Below are 18,322 nucleotides of genomic sequence, written 5' to 3'. Positions count from 1 at the left end.
ACGATATTTATTTAGCTATAATTTTTTTAATTATTTCTCTGGATGCTGAACTTGGCTCGGAATATTCTTGATTTATATTATTATCATCCACTAAATGTACCATATCAATTTCCTTTGGATTTTGTTACATTTTTTTTTTCTATTTTCGGAAAATGATTTTTTTTACTAATTGAAGTCGCTTGTTCTGCTTCGATGGTTTTTTCTGTTTATTTAGTGGCAATCGTTCGTAATATTGGTCATAATGGAGTGTACAGTACCTTTTTTATGCAGTAATGAAGATACAGAGGGCCCAAGAGTGTCACGAGTCAATATTCCGTTAAGCGCTAGAGTGTTGTTTATATAACGTAGGACCATAATGCCTTTCCGGTTTTTTGAAAGACGTCGTTTCGATAGCTGTAGAAGATGTACAGTGACTCTCGAAAATATTCGGACATCTACACTTAACGTTTTCTTTTATGTATTATTATAACGTAAATAACCAATTATGAACTAGGACGTTGGAATATATTTGGTATCAGCTTTTTCTTGCAATCAATGTAAAATATATTTAATATTAACTAACAATACTAGAAAATCAAACAAAAGTTACGAAACTCCACATTTTTGGCATCACAAAAATTTTCGGACAGTAGAGTTTTGAGCAGGTTAAGAACAAAATATAAGTTATTCGTATTTAAACACGAGCAATATTAATATTTTGTGTGTCCTCCTTTATTGTCTATAACGGCTTGAAGCCGTCTAGGCATAGACAAAACAATTTTTTTTTATTAAATTAAGGTCAATTTTGCGCCACCCCTCCAGTAACACTCTTTTTAGCTCATTTTTATTTGATATCGAATGTGATCTTACTTGCAAATCCAACTGATGCCATACATTTTCAATTGGATTAAGATCCGGAGACTGAGCTGGGGTTTTAAGGACCTTTGGACAGTTATAGAGCATCCACTCCTTAACAACCATTGCGTTGTGTTTGGGATCATTGTCTTGATAGTACTTAAAGCTTTCTTGAATACCCATATCAGTAGCACTTTTTAACAAATTATTTTTTTTAATGTTTAAATAAACCATTTTGTCCATTATCCCATCAATGAAAACTAATTCCCCAACCCCTTTGGACGAAATGCAGCCCCACACCATCACTGATCCGCCACCGTGTTTCATAGTAGGACGTAAATTGCTACTTTTAAGTTCTTCGTTGGGTCTCCTCCATATCATTGGTCGTCCATCCGACTCGAATATATTGAATTTTGATTCATCCGCAAATATTACATCGTCTTAATAGTTTTCAGGTTTTAAAATCATCTCCGATGTAAATTCTTTTCTAAACTTCTTATTTTTGCAATGAAGCCATGGCTTTTTTCTAGGTACTCGACCATTAAAACCATTTGCTCTTATACATCTTCGTATAGTTTCTAGAGACACCTTTTTACCAGTTTGATTTTCTAGAGATACTGTCAGTTTAGGGGCGCTAATTCTGGGATTTTCCTTAATTGTCTTCATGATGTATCGCTCCTTTCGGTCATTTATTAATTTTGGACGGCCAGTTTGTTTGATAGAAAGAATTCTGTCTTCAACTTTATACCGGTGAATAATGTCTGCAACGGTACTTTTGCTCAAATTAAGCTTTTCCCCAATTTTTCTGTACGACAACTTCTTCTCATTATTAAAAATTACCAATTTCCGTAAATCGAAACTGATATTGGCTTTATTTTTTATTCTACCCATTTTTACGGCTTAAAAATACAAATAGGCCTTGTGGATAACTTTAATGAGCAAAATTAATCACTATTTAAATATTAGACCCAACGCAATATACTCTTTTCTAGATAAAACTGCGAGTTACTATGAATGTTCGAATATTTTTGTTTAGGTTGTTTTTGTTATGTTAATAAGATATTCAACTTTTTTATATCTTGATAAGGAATTACAAATTTTGTTTTTCAATGTTAATAAATAAAAAGCATTACCAGCACATATTCCAAAGAGTCGCTTCATAATTACTTATTTTAAGATGTTTATACACAAATATAGAGTACATGAATAAGTGTCCGAATATTTTCGGGAGTCACTGTATGTGATGTCATATCGAGCAATATTATGTTGTGTTTGAATGGTTATGTCATTAGCCAAAATACGACGCTCAGTTTGTTTAGTTTGGTTGAATAGTTCTCGAAATATGGCCATTCAAAAATGGAAGCAAACAACCGAGATATTCGTGGAATTTTGAATTTTTTTCTCGTTCAACGCAAAAAGGCTGCACAAACGCACAAAGAGATCAATGACGTTATGGGAGACGGAACTGTATCACTTCGTACGGTGGAAGAATGGTTTAGACGATTTAAAGCAGGAAATTTCGACACCGACGACCATTACCACGGAGGAAGACCACTCACTACAAATGTCGACGAAATTCTTGAAAAAATTGCGGAAGATCGCCATATCTCGGGCAAAACGATGTCAGAAGAATCGAATGTACCACCCACAACGATCAAACGACATTTGAAGGCCGCTGGATATGCAAAAAAGTTGGATATTTTGGGTGCCATATGAGTTATCGCGAAAAAACATTATGGACCGAATTTCCATCTGCGAATCGCTATTGAATCGGAACAAAATCGACCCTTTTCTGAAGCGTTTGGTAACTGGCGATGAGAAATGGGTCACGTACGACAATGTTAAGCGCAAAAAGTCGTGGTCGAAGCTTGGCGAAGCAGCCCAAACGGTGGCCAAGAAAGGATTAATGGCCAGGAAGGTTTTGCTGTGTGTTTGGTGGGATTATCAGGGAATCATCCACCATGAGCTCCTCGAGTATGGCCAAACGCTCAATTCGGTACTGTACTGTCAGCAACTGGACCGCTTGAAACAAGCATTGGCTAAAAAGCGGCCTGCATTGATCAACAGGAGCAAAATCTCGTTCCATCAGGACAACGCAAGGCCTCACACATCGCTTGCGACGCGGCAGAAACTCCGGAAGCTTGGATGGGAGGTCCTGATGCATCCACCTTACAGTCCGGACCTGGCACCAAGTGATTACCACCTGTTCCTGTCCATGGCGAATGCGCTTGGTGATAAAAAGTTGGCCTCCAGAGAGGTCTGCCAAGATTGACTGTCCCAGTTTTTTGCCAATAGGGAAGTAGGCTTCTACGAACGGGGTATAATGAAGTTGGAATCTCGTTGGCAACAAGTTATCGAACAAAACCTAAATCCGATGATTATAACTAATTTTATGAAGATTTGAATAAATAGCCTAAAACCGGAAGGGTATTATGGTCCTACCTAATATTTTCGAATTATTAATATAAACCGTCCTGATCAGTCAAATGTGAGGACCATTCCTGGACGAGTAAGTCATAGCAGGCATTTGCAGCGAAACTTCTACGAAAGCTCAACTTATTACCGAATATCGCTGATGTTTTCACAAAAAGCTAAGTTAATGCCTGCTTATAATTCCTCTTTTTTTTCTGCCATCTTTTCCAGGCTACATTCGCACGTGCCTATGCGTTCGGATATATACGGGGTGTCCCAGAACGAAGGAGTCAACGTTTAACCACATATTCCTTAGTCAAAAATATATCGATTCATGGTGATATACGAAATTGTCTCCTTCTGGATATACAAGCTCTTAAAGTCTCAATTTTTTTTTAAGTTTTGTAGATATGTCGAAAACGGCTAAATGGATTGCTACGAAATTTGGTGTATAATATTTCTGCTTCTCGGGGCACATTCGACGGGGCTTATTATGGTAAAACCACCAGGGGTAGTGGTCAATCGCTACAAGGTCGAACGATAAGTACACCAGAAATTTTTTATTCGTTCATGCAGCCGATTGGCTTTTTTTATGAAATTTCCGGTCAGTTATGCAACTTTTTTTTTATCTCTTAGTGAATTTTGATTTGGAGCCTCCATTGGACGAAAAAAAATTAAAATTGTTGATGATGTCAGTCAATGCATATCCTTCAGAGGGAAATAAAAGCATACACTTCAATAAACAATTAATTTAATAAGTGCTCAACGTGACCACCCCGTTTTTGAGTGCAGAAATTCACACGTCGAAAAAAATTAAAACTAATTCTTCGCAACATCATTGAGTTACTGCGAATTCCATCAGCAGCTTGCAAGATTCTATTTTTTAGGTGGTCTTCATTTTGAATAGAAACAGCATATACATAAGATTTTAGCAAATGGAAAAGCCGCAGGGAGTTAGATCTGGAGATCTAGGTGGCCATTGAAGAAGGGCTGACATTATCAACAATTTTAATTTTTTTTTCGTCTAATAGAGGCTCTAAATCAAAACTCAATAAAAGTTAAAAAAAAGTTGCGTAACTGACTGGGAATTTCATAAAAAAAACCAACCGTCTGCATAAATGAAAAAAAAAAGTTCTGGTGTATTTAACATTCGATCTTGTAGCAAATGACCACTACCCCTGGTGGTTTTACTATAATAAGCCCCGTCGAATGTGCCTCGAAAAGTAGAAAGAGTATACACCAAATTTCGTAGCAATCCATCTAGCCGTTTTCGATTTATCTACAAAAATTTTTAAAAAATTGAGACTTTAAGAGCTTGTATCTCCAGAAGGAGACAATTTCGTATATACAATAGTGGACAAAATTAGAGCGACTTTTTTTATTTCCCAATAAATAAACAAATACACTTGTTTACTAAATTCAGTGCCTATCATACGTCTCTATGAAACATACCAATAAAGTTTTTTAGCATTAGTCCCCATATTTGTTTATTGCAAGAGTACCAAATCATTTTTTGTGAAATTCCCTAAATATTTTCTGGACAAAATTAGAACGACGTAGAAGTCTCTTCAAGAACGATAAGATGTAAATTGGTCAAAGCTGGACTTTCAGGAAGAAGACCAGCGAAAAAATCATTTTTATCAAAAAAAAAATAGGGACGCAAGGATTTTGTTTGCCACTCGTCACCTTAACTGGGCATTTAATGATTGGAAACGGATGCTTTTTAGTGACGAATCGAAATTTAATTCATTTGGAAGTGACGGGGCAAATTACGTACACAGACCCAAAGTCAAAAGACTGGACCCAAATTATGTTTCAACCACTGTTAAACATGGAGGCGGTAGCGTCATGGTTTGGGGTTGCTTTTCGTTCTATGGAATAGGTCCAATTACACAAATCGAGGGAACCATGGACCGTCTATTTAAACATCCTTGAAAACACAATGAAACCCTATGCTGAATGGGAAATGCCCCTAAAATTAATTTTCCAACATGACAACGACCCCAAACACACCTCCAAACTGGTGAAGCAGTGGCTGATGAGCGAAAAAATTGTGGTTCTGAAATGGCCACCAGAATCTCCCGACTTAAATCCCATAGAGAATTTATGGGAGATTGTGGCAAGGCAAATTGGAATCAAAAATTTTTCGAACAGGGTCTTATTATACCAAGAGATCGTCCAAACATGGCAACGTGTCAAACAAGAGACAATTGATAATTTAATTCGATCAATGCCTGAATGATGTGGGGCAGTTATTGCCGATAAGGGTTATTGGACGAAATACTAATAAAGTAGGATCAATATATTTGAAAAATCAACCACTAATTATGAATTATTCGTAGAGTCGCTTTAATTTTGTCCAGTCGATTTTAAAGAAATTTAGAAAATTATTATTTGTTATACTTATATTAAAAATATATAGGACGACCATTGGGAGAATTTTTTATTTACGTTCTAGAAGCCTTTCGATAAGCAGTAGATTTAATAAAGTAATATAATTGTTTATTTATACTAAAATTCATAAAGTCGCTCTGATTTTGGCCGCTACTGTAAGTATATCACCGTGTATATCTATACATTCGACCAAGAAATATGCGGTTAAGCGTTGAACCCCTCACTCTGGGACACCTTGTATATGCAACATATTTGTGTATCTAATTTATATGCACATATGTCTGATGAAGCCAATAAGTAAAACACATTCGCCGGGCTGACCAAATGATCTTTCCGTTTCTCCTTGACCTCTCATTCTTTTAACGGGTTTAGTACTATAATTTTCGTACATGAATAATTATTCCATAATCGAGCATTCTTCCGAAATCTTGTATCTAAATCTGAATCTAGTTTTAACCTGATTTAAAAATGTGTTCTAATTTCTTTTTACATATTTACCAAAGTTGCTACATTTAATTTAAGTTGTAGAGGCCCCTGGGAGCTGGAAACTTATTTGTGAATAGACAGCACAGCTCGTAACTGGGTCAGAATCCAAGCATACCTCCCCCCTCCGTATCTTTTTACATGAAGCATGATTTATGTTAAAATTTCGATTAAAGATTTTTTTGTCGACGCATTAAGAGTCACAAAGTCCCAAAAGTTCTCTAAATTGTTTATCAAGCCCAAGAAGATTTATTATAGACGTTCCATCAGGATCAACAAGAAAAGCTTCTTCCCAAAAAGCAATCTCCGATAATTGTTATTAGTTTATGTTCCGTTTAAATGAGTCGCGGGTGTTTCGACATCAGAAATCTAAAATCCACGATAAAGTGGGCCATTAAATTCGTTTAAACGATAATAAAGTGCAATAAAACGTCATTGTAATGGCTGGCCGAGGTAAGATGAAAGCTATAGGGAAAAATGTAAGGAATTCTGCATTATCGTAAAGACATAGAAATGTAATACAAGGTGTTGTTGCGGATTACCCGCAAAGGCGTACGGTGAAACTGTTAGAGAGTTCTTTTTCCGGCATGCTTATACCACGTGACTAATGACGAGACATATACTAGACGATAACGTTCAATAATATATTTAATCTGACCCGGTCGATTAAGGCGGGGTGTAATATGTAGTTATGCAATTTACGCTAACGCCCACATATTTTACTAGTATAATACTATGGGCATCCATTGTCTGCGAGCAAATTAAACTGCAATTTTGCAATGCACAGCACATACACAGTGATAAAAAAAAGTTTCCGTACGATCATATAACATTGAATCATTAGCTTTGAAATTGCAAAAAACAATGATATTTTTATTTATTTTTACAGAATGAGCACTGTTTCAAATATTATGTCATAAATACATTATTTAGTATTTTTATCTTTAGTGGTACGTATCAAAAAATATTAAATTCTGAGAAATTTTAGTACGATAGTCTTCGTACGATTTTAAAGCTAAAAACTAAAAATATTAGCAATTTTAATAAAAATTAAACAATTAATATTTTGTCCGGTTTTCTTTGGCTTCGATGGCATATTGCAACGTACGAGACGTTGAATTTACCAGATCTCTGGTCACTGTTGGCGGTATTCGATCCCGTTCTGGTTGTAGTATTCTTTTTAGGTCTTTTTGTTATTTATGTTATGCGATCTTATTCTACGCTCCAACTCTTCCTATAAACGTGCTATAGGATTTAATCCGGTGATTGGGGCGAGTAGGGTAATTTAATTTTAATATTCTAGAGCAGCCACTTTCTTGTTAAAACGGCAGTATGCTTTAGGTCGTTATCATGCACAAAAGAAACGATCTATTTAGGACCAATTTTTCAGAACTGCTCAAGAGATTTGACTTTAAAATTTTCAAATATACTTTACTCTTCATTATTATATCGACAAATGTCAAATGTTTAATTCATGCAGCCGACAACAGCCCCACACCATAACGGTTCCACCTCCGTGTCTAACAGTTACAGATAAATTTTCAGTTTTCAGCTCTGAATTCGGTTTTCTCCAAATTTTCTGATTACTCTCTGATTCGTACATGTTGAATTTGCTTTCATTGCTAAATATGACGTGATGTCAAAAATCACCATCTTTGATTTGATATTTACGAGCATTCTTCAACTTCTTGGCTTTTAATTTTGGATTTAAACGACTTTTTGCGGATAGTTCGAGCATTATAATTGTTTTTAAAAAACCGTTCAACCACATTCAGCACTGCATTTAAGATGCAAATATTTGTCTAGATCTTTAGCGATTTGCGTAGTTTTAGGATTTTTTCTTATTTCTCTAAGAATAAATCGTTCATGTTGCTTATTGATTATCTTTAGGTGACCAGTTCTTACTGTTGTATTAATACTGCCGTATTTTCCATAATGTTCAATGCCATATTGCAGCTTTGACTTCGATCTTTTTATAATTTTACCAACTTTACTCATTGGGTGATTTGCCGAATACAATTTCAGTATTAATTGTCGTAGATTCACAACTTCTTGAAGACGCATCAAGTTATTTCACTAGTAATACCTCCAATCTAAACTAAAATTAATGATATTTACCTATGAATCACACGGATTATCACCAAGAAAAAATAATAAAAATAAATTTTTGCAAGCATTTTAAATCATACGAACAATTTATTCTCAAAAAGTTTCTCAGAATTTTATATATTTTGATACTCGCAATTAAAAATAAAAATATTAAATAACATATTTATTGCATAATATGTGAAATAGTGCTAGTTTATAATTTCTGTAAAAATAAATAAAAACATATGTTGTTATAGGGATTTTTTATACCGCTGTATGTACAGTGGTAGCCATAGAAATAGGACCACTTCAAAAATTCCAATTTTTCATTTCTATCACTCAAGAGATAATACGTTAAAATTAAAATAATATATAACACATATAATAATAATAAAAACAATCCATAAAAACATATTTTAACGGAAAATAAATTAATTTCCTCAATGGAAACAATGAAAACAAAATAAACACGTAGCTATAAAAATACAACCGTTGAAACATTATTAAAAAAAAAAGAAATAAAGAAAAAAACGAAACGATCAACCGAATATTGCTTAACGTCGAATGCTTTTAATCTTTTAGGCATTCGCCTTATTAAGCTCTGGCAAAACTCAACAGGAATTGCTTCCCCTTCCAGTTGGACTATGGACCACAGTTCTTCCCTGTTTTTGATCTGAGGACGCCTCACAGGAACCTTAAGATATGCCCAAAAATTTTCAATAGGGTTCAGATCGGGTGATTGTGAAGGCCACGGCACAACCGAAATTGATTCATTGTCACAAAATTGTTTAACTCGTCTAGCCGTATGTTTCGGATTATTATCTTGCTGATATTCCCAAAGTAATGGCATTTTTTCAGAAACATACGGCAGCATGACGTCTTTCATTATTTTAAATTATTTTCCTTGGTTCAGGATCCCTTTTATCCGATAAATGGAACCAACATCGAACTAAGAGGAGCAGTCCCACAATTTTATGTTGTCACCTCCATGTTTAATGGTTTTCAGAGGATGTTTTGTTAACAATTCCTGTTTTACTGGTCTTCTTACATACCGTCGACCATCCGAACCAAACAAATTAATTTTTGTTTCATCCGAAAAAAGAACATTTTTCCACATTTTTTATATTATCAATTTCGTTTTCGAAACGGAGATGGTTCTTCCCAAATTCTCTCCTTTCGAATTTGTTTATTTTTGATAGCAACGATACTTTTCGAGCCACTCGACCATGTAAATGAACTTCCTCTAACCGTCTTCGGATAGTTCTGGAACTTATTTCCAATTTTAGGTCCTTTTGAGTTTGTTTGGAGCTCACAAAAGGATTTATTTGGATTTCTCGCTTTATTTAGCGGTCGGTCAGAGCCATTCTTTTCCTCTTACGACCACGATTTTCTTGTTGTTCTTTGCATTTGAGGGCATATTTTTATCAAGGTTTTTGATAGATTTTCGGAGACAATTGCCTTCATCTCTGAGTGTACGTATTCGAATTCTTTCGGCAAAAACAGTGGTTTTCACGTCCCATCTGTTTGTTTATTAATCATTAAAATGCATGAAAATGCTTCAAAATTATTAATTAGACTTACCTTTCAGTTGCTGTCCTATTGAATGAAGACTTACGAAAGTTATGTAAAAATAGCGAGCTTTTAATACACTGGTCCTATTATTATGACCGCTTTAACTGTCTGAACGAAACGGTGGAAGTACGATTCTGGTATAATGTGATTCCCCTGGTTTCTGCTGTCAGATATAATTACCAACATTGTAGAAATTTAAGACCTCAGGTCAAACGAGATAGAATAAGTTTCAATAGACTTTTTTCCATTTTTTGGAACCGAATCAGTAGTGGTCCTATTTTTATGACCACCACTGTATATGTACACTAAACTGTGTAATATTACTCAATTTTACGATGCAACTTTTTTTTAACAAAACCAATTTTCTTTGGTGATTTTGCTTAATGTCGAGCCCAAATAAGTGAATCCTAACTATACCGGGTGGTCCATTTAACCTGACAAATCGGGACATCTCGAAAATTACGCATCAGATTGAAAAAAGTTTCAAATGAAAGTATTTCGTCTCGAATGGATCCACGATATAACACCAACCATGACTTCCCAACTCTTTCACTTGGGGTTGGGGCGGGGGTAACTTTGAAATCTCAAATGGCAACCCTCATTTTCTATTGCAGATTTGAATTTTACGATAAAAATTACTTGGAGTTTGTGTGAAACTTTTCTTTCGATTCGCCACAGATGGCGCTGTAATCGGAAAAGTTTGTTTTATTCTGATTCTGGAAGAAAGCATGGTGTCTTTCATATTTTTAATGGAAATTTTTTGGTTTTTCAGGGTACCTCCGATAGTTTAAAGAAATAAAACCGTGTGTGACAAAAAAACTTTATTTATTATTAAATTTCTAAATAAACTTAGATCCACATTGAATTTTCATTCCATTAAACACAACCGTTCGAACATTAAATTAATGACGAAGCAAATGTTTAAAATGTCCACCACCTTCATCAATACATTTTCTTAAGCGCATCTGTAATGCTTGTTGAGTAGACACTAACACTTCAGGAACGACAGAAACACAAGCATCTCTAATTCTTTTCATCATGTTTTCGGGCGTTGTGGGTACTCTCTTGAATACGCTTTTTCTTTGAGATAACCCCATAAAAAAAAGTCGAGTGGGGTAAGATCAGGCGATCGTGCTGGCCAATGAATAGGTCCACCTCGTCCAATCCATCGATTGCGATATTTATGATGTAAAATTTCTCGGGATATTAAAGCCCAATGAGCTGGGCAACCATCATGCTGAAACCACGGTTTTATTTCTTTGAACTATCGGAGGTACCCTGAAAAAACAAAAAGCTTCCATTAAAAATATGAAAGACACGATGCTTTCTTTCAGAATCAGAATAAAACAAACTTTTCCGATTACAGCGCCATCTGTGGCGAATCGAAAAAAAAGTTTCAGACAAACTCCAAGTAATTTTTATCGTAAAATTCAAATCTTCAATAGAAAATGAGGGTTGCCATTTGAGATTTCAAAGTTACCCCCGCCCCAACCCCAAGTGAAAGAGTTGGGAAGTCATGGTTGGTGTTATATCGTGGATCCATTCGACTTTCATTTGAAGCTTTGTCAATCTGATGCGTAATTTTCGAGATATCCCGATTTGTCAGGTTAAATGGACCACCCGGTATACAAGAGGAATAAAAGTATTAAGCTATTTCAATTTTTTATTCCCTTTGTGCATGTTTTTAGTCTGCTTTATTACCCAATGAAGATTCGAATTGAATAGATCCGCCATGGTAATAAACGTTAAAACAATACGAAGAGTATCTTATGAAACGCTATAAAAAAGACGGCCATCAAGGGAAAGTAAACATTTCTCTCAGATATGCATACACGTATATAAGTAACAACACAATGTTACATAAAATTGGCCGGTTTCGAATTTAGAGTTCTAACCAATTAGCATAATGTAAATTCGAGTGAAACCTGCGTGTGCAGGGTCTTGAAATAGCCCAAACTTGGACAAGATGATGCAGAAAACGGTAGGTCCGTGTAGTTCATGACTTGATTACATAACGTCGTGGATTGTGAGATTACATTCTTTTGATAACTTAATTCGTTTTGCATTCCGACCCCTAAATACCTGATATCCTTAAAACGGCTGGAAATCAAAATCGAGAGAATAGAATAAAACGTTTTAGAATTTACAAGTGAGATTTCGCCAGTCATTACACAAACCCACGCACATGACAAAAATGACTGAGAGAGTGAAACAAATTCAGTTAAGATAGAAAGAGAATCGTCATAACTTGACCATTCTGACCCCCCTTTTTCTACAAAATAAAAAAAAATGAAAATCTTATAGTTATTAGACATCTACTTTAATTTTAATTATTTTTGAATTTTTATTTTTTACTCTTTATGACTCACCCTGTATAAGTTTGTCATGAAATTTTGAAAAATCTGTTCTAATTCTTAGGATAAGGTAATAGTATGGATATATATATTTTTTTTTTGAGGCAAAAAATATCCAGATCCGCATTTCATACACCAAAGTTTATGAATTTATGGAATATGAGTTAATTAAAATCTCTGTCTATCATGTATTTTTCTTTGACACAAACTTATATCCAAAACTAAAAGCAATTTGGTGGCTGTGCTAAGGGCATTTAAAGGATTCGAGGAAAAAACACGACTTTTTAAAATTTAATTAACTTTGTAACTGTTGTCATTTGAATGATAGCAATAGTGTCATATGATATTGGGGACGATATGGATTGAATTGCTCACCTACGCATAAGAAATATGGAAATCTGCATTCATTAAACAGTCTTTTTGCCAAGGATACTGGCTCCATATGTCTTTCGTAGCTTAAAAAGTCCTCATGTGGTATTCGACGGGAAATTATGAAGATCTAGTCAAGGTCGATAGAATATTGACTGCGAAATTACTCCAAAAAATCTACAAATTTGTAAAAAAAATAAATTGTCTATCAGCCAAACCTCTGTCAATCAGATTAATTAAAATTCAACATTTTTATTTTGTCTATAGACGTTTTTTTTTATTCATCTTGCAGGAAAGATTCTATCAATCTTAATCAACCTTCTATAGGTACCCATTGAAAACCATAAGATGGCCTTTCAGATCGTGAAAACCATATGGAGAGTATATCTTTCGCAAAAAGTTTACAGCGGTTGGAATTTGAATACTAATTTTCGATATTTTTTATTTTTTCTTTGTACATATTTCTCGTATCTAATAATTTTAGACTTAACCAACCCAATAGTGATTAAAATTTCTCAATTTCAGGCGACTAGTGAAAAGCTATCAGCCCAAAAAGAAGGACGAAGAAGATTACCAGTAAGTATTTCTATCTCTGTATCTAAACACTCGTTGAAATGCTGTTAAGCTTATATTCCATCTGCCAATTCTCTGTTTATTGTAAATGTTGTATGGTTGTAAACATCTGCAAAGACGTTCATCCAATCAATCCATTTACTTGATATTCATTGATTACCCGGACGATGGTCTGCTAACCTTATTTTCATTGTTGCTATAGGTATTGTTTCTTTACGGTTAGTGCAACTATAAGAATTACATTTACCTATTTTTGATAAAGCTGGGTTAATACTTTGGAAAACAAGATATTATGCACATTTGGTTCTTTATACAGGATCTATCATGTAACCTGGAATATCACAATATCTCGAATGCTAGGCATCAAACTTTAATCACCCCGAGGGGGAAATGTATTTGTGCTAAAGTTGATTAGATACCACCGAGCCGCCCGTATGGGCCTGTTGGGGGTTAACGTTTTAAATTCAAATGGCACTACCCATTTTTTCTTTGCAGATTCGGATAATACGGCTAAATATATAAGGTAGGACCATAATGCCTTTCCGGTTTTTTGAAAGATGTCGTTTCGATAGCTGTAGATGTATGTGATGTCATATCGAGCAATATTATGTTGTGTTTGAAAGGTTATGTCATTAGCCAAAATACGACGCTCAGTTTGTTTAGTTTGGTTGAATAGTTCTCGAAATATGGCCATTCAAAAATGGAAGCAAACAACCGAGATATTCATGGAATTTTGAATTTTTTTCTCGTTCAACGCAAAAAGGCTGCACAAACGCACAAAAAGATCAATGACGTTATGGGAGACGGAACTGTATCACTTCGTACGGTGGAAGAATGGTTTAGACGATTTAAAGCAGGAAATTTCGACACCGACGACCATTACCACGGAGGAAGACCACTCACTACAAATGTCGACGAAATTCTTGAAAAAATTGCGGAAGATCGCCATATCTCGGCCAAAACGATATCAGAAGAATCGAATGTACCACCCATAACGATCAAAAGACATTTGAAGGCCGCTGGATATGCAAAAAAGTTGGATATTTTGGGTGCCATATGAGTTATCGCGAAAAAACATTATGGACCGAATTTTCATCTGCGAATCGCTATTGAATCGGAACAAAATCGATCCTTTTCTGAAGCGTTTGGTAACTGGCGATGAGAAATGGGTCACGTACGACAATGTTAAGCGCAAAAAGTCGTGGTCGAAGCTTGGCGAAGCAGCCCAAACGGTGACCAAGAAAGGATTAATGGCCAGGAAGGTTTTACTGTGTGTTTGGTGGGATTATCAGGGAATCATCCACCATGAGCTCCTCGAGTATGGCCAAACGCTCAATTCGGTACTGTACTGTCAGCAACTGGACCGCTTGAAACAAGCATTGGCTAAAAAGCGGCCTGCATTGATCAACAGGAGCAAAATCTCGTTCCATCAGGACAACGCAAGGCCTCACACATCGCTTGCGACGTGGCAGAAGCTCCGGAAGCTTGGATGGGAGGTCCTGATGCATCCACCTTACAGTCCGGACCTGGCACCAAGTGATTATCACCTGTTCCTGTCCATGGCGAATGCGCTTGGTGATAAAAAGTTGGCCTCCAGAGAGGTCTGCCAAGATTGACTGTCCCAGTTTTTTGCCAATAGGGAAGTAGGCTTCTACGAACGGGGTATAATGAAGTTGGAATCTCGTTGGCAACAAGTTATCGAACAAAACCTAAATCCGATGATTATAACTAATATTATGAAGATTTGAATAAATAGCCTAAAACCGGAAGGGTATTATGGTTCTACCTGATATGAAAAATTGTTCGAAACATTTTTCCCGATTAACGCTAGAAAACACTGTATTTAACGAATTTTAATTTCTCTTTCACTTATGGTTTGCCGAAATATTTCATGATATCCGCTTTAGAATTCATGAAAACGCGAATTTTTTATAAATCTTATTTAAAGTAGATGTCCAAATTGATGTCCTCAAACTTCAGTGTACTTATTTATCAATTTTTTAAAGAAGTTTTCAAACGTACGAAGTGCGTCTTCTACAATATGGGCACAACCGTTTGTGATTCGCAGAATCCTATCCTCACGTTTCTTCGATATTTCTTCATAAACCTGATCTTTGAAATATCCACACAAAAAGAAATCCGGTGGATTAAGATCTGGAGATCTAGCAGGCCCAATTCGCCAGGCCAGATCTGCCAATTTAACGACGACGATTATGAACTTCCCGTGCCACCGCAGAATAGTGAGCCGTACAACCGTCATGTTGGAACCACATGTTCTGGCGCACTTCTAACTTTAAGTCCTGAAATAATATGGACAGTTCACTTACCAAAATATTCCGATACATTTGACCATTCAAATTGCCTCCAATTAAAAGAGGACCGATAAGTTTACTGCTAATGATTCCACATCATACGTTAAGGTTGCAAGGACGTTGGTACTCAACTTGTCGAAGCTAATACGGATTTTCAACACTCTAGTAATGCTGATTTTGCCTGTTAACTGCACCGTGATTTATACACGATGACTCGTCAGAGAATAATTTACAACGGAAAAAATTGACAATTCGTTCTATTTGTCCAGATGCTCATTAACGAAAGTCTAAACGATTTTGAAAATCTTCTTCTTGGAGTTGTTGGTGCAAAGAAATCTGATAACTACTAAACTTGTGTATCCTCAACATTCTCCATAGGCGCATATAAGAAATTCGTAATAATCCTGATATTTCCCTTGTGCTCACTTGGATATTGAAAACCACAGCACCTAGGACTGCAATTTACTTTTTCTCTTCACACTGAGGTGCTGGGCGACTTCTTTTCTTCTGATTTAGAATTCATTCATTAATAACTTTTTTAATCACACGATAGAAAGAAGTGCGGGATCGTGGTTTTTCGGGAAAACGCTGAGCGTAGAGATTGACAGTGTTATCTATATGCCTATCAGCCTCCATACACCAAAACTATTTCCATCTTCTCTTCTACAATCACATACTCCGTCGTCAACCAGCATTAACAGCAGAATGTATAAAAGTAATTTTTTTATTTCGTTATGTTATTGTTTGTTTATAATATTGCATTACCGTAGAAATTTTTTTAAAGCGATGGTTGCCACTTAAAATATGAATTGAATTCCGTTAATTAGTGTTTTCTAGCATGAATCAAAATAAATGTTTTGGACAAATTTTCCTTCTTTTTAGTTGTATTATCGGGATCTGTAAAAAAATGGTTGTCATTTAAAATTAAAAAGTTTGCCCCCATCCCGCCCATATGGGAGGTGAGAGAGAATCAACTCTGGTATCGATACATTTCCCCCTCGGAGTGATTCAAGTTTGATAGCAAACGTTTCTTTATAGGATGTCTAGTATTCGAGATATTTCGATATTCCAGGTTAAATGTTACACACGGTATATCTGTAGATCCACTTCCGAAATCAAGACAGGTGCACATAAATTGGTTACAGATTTTACTTTAAATTTCTTGCAAATAATCGATAGAAATTAATCACACAGAATCTTGTATAAAATGACTCACTTATCATGGCAAGGGTAGGTATGTACCTTCTTCGACTATATATATATATATATATTTACAGGGTGTTCAATTTATCATGCACATGCGATTTTCTCGAAAACTAAGAATTTAATAAAAAAATGTTTCAAATAAAGTTTGTTTGGGATAAAGGAGCGCATCTTTTGACATTTTTTTTTTCAAAAAAACTGTCATTTAGAAGGCCTTTTCAAGGTCATTCGCATTTTTTCTAACGGAAACCCTAGATTTTTTTGACAAAAATGGATACATCACTAAAAACTGAAAAACATTTCTTTTTTTCAATTTTTCGATTCAACGCTTTTTTAGATAGTTTATTCAAAGAAATAAACGAAAATAAAGTAAAGCGTGGAACAGCAACATAAAAGTTTTCCACCATGTACCAATGATCCAAAACATACATCGCGGACAGTGCAAGAATATGTTCTGTATAATTACCCTAAGGTGTTACATCCCCCTCCCCAATCGCCGGACCTCAACCCCATTGAACACCTGTGGGACGAGTTGAATCGAAGAATAAGAAAAACAGAGATATTATCAAAAATAACACTAAAACAGCGGTTAAAGGAAGAATGGGAGCAAATTAATGAAGAATATTTTTAAAAAATTATAACTAATATGCCCAAATGTTTACAGACGGTTATAGATAGCAAAGGCTATCCGAGCAAATACACTGACTTTCAAAAAAACCGCAACACCAAGAAGAACACATCGTACACGTTTGAAATTCTGGCATTACGTTGGGTCGGGTAACAGATAAAAACGATCAAAATATCAAAAGAAAATTATTGTGAATAAGTGAACAAATTTAATAATAATTTAATAATGGGTGGTATCTCCTCTTAAATTAATACATTCCTATAAGCTACGTGGCATGCTTAAAATTAAATTGTCAATATCTTCCTGTGGTATTGTATCCCGGGCAATCTGCACCTGCTCGCGGAGTTCATCTATGGTCTCTGGAGGGCGAGCTAAACGTTGAAGTCTCCGACCCATTATATCCCATACATGCTCTATTCGGAACAAATCTGGAGACCGAGCTGGCCAAGGCAAAGTATCCAAATTTTCAGCTTCCAAATACCTCAAATTATCGTTGGCTACATGTGGTCGCGCATTATCCTGTTGAAATGTGCTGCTTCCAGGATGGTCGTGCATTTATGGCACAAGAACCGGTTCTAAGACACTATTAATATATCTCTGAGCATTTAATCTATCATAAATGAAAACAAGAGGAGATTGACTACCATACTGGATGGCACCCCAAACCATGACACCTGGTGTTAAACCAGAATGACCCCTTTCCAAAAAGTCAAAATTTAATCGCTCTCCTCCCTCTAACACGTAACCGTCCATCAGATCGCCACAAACAAAATCGGCTCTCATCACTGAACACGATTCTTCTCCACCCATCCACCCATTGCACCCTCAGACGACACCACTCCAGTCAGGCCATCCTGTGGTTTCGTGATAATGAAAGCCGACGCATAGGACGATATGAATTTAGTCCAAAACTTCGAATTCTGCGATACATGGTAGTAAGGGAGACCCTTCGATTTAGGGTGGCTACCCAGTTAGCACCAAGAGACGGAATTGTTCCAAACGGGGCGCCTGTCGCTGAACGACGAAGTCGCCGGTCTTCGCGTCGGTTCGTCATTCTTGGACGGCCACTACCACTATGACGATTTACTGACCCTTCGTTA

The 18,322-nt window shown here is 35.8% G+C and overlaps 1 protein-coding gene across 7 annotated transcripts in view; it reads left to right on the top strand.

Moving 5' to 3' along the window:
- The window catches only part of Cip4 (formin-binding protein 1-like Cip4), a 78,625-nt gene that overhangs the window by 29,123 nt on the left and 31,180 nt on the right, over positions 1-18,322 (top strand). For all 7 annotated transcript variants that reach the window (XM_066297097.1, XM_066297093.1, XM_066297095.1 and 4 more), the window contains exon 3: positions 13,032-13,082. In XM_066297097.1, the coding sequence (XP_066153194.1) occupies positions 13,032-13,082 (51 nt within the window). The remainder of the gene's footprint in view (positions 1-13,031; positions 13,083-18,322) is intronic.

The sequence above is a fragment of the Euwallacea fornicatus genome, chromosome 27 (genome assembly GCF_040115645.1).
Source record: "Euwallacea fornicatus isolate EFF26 chromosome 27, ASM4011564v1, whole genome shotgun sequence".
NCBI classification, from domain to species: domain Eukaryota; kingdom Metazoa; phylum Arthropoda; class Insecta; order Coleoptera; family Curculionidae; genus Euwallacea; species Euwallacea fornicatus.
The sequence above is the reverse complement of the archived record's forward strand: the minus strand, read 5'-3'. Positions and strand labels throughout refer to the sequence as shown.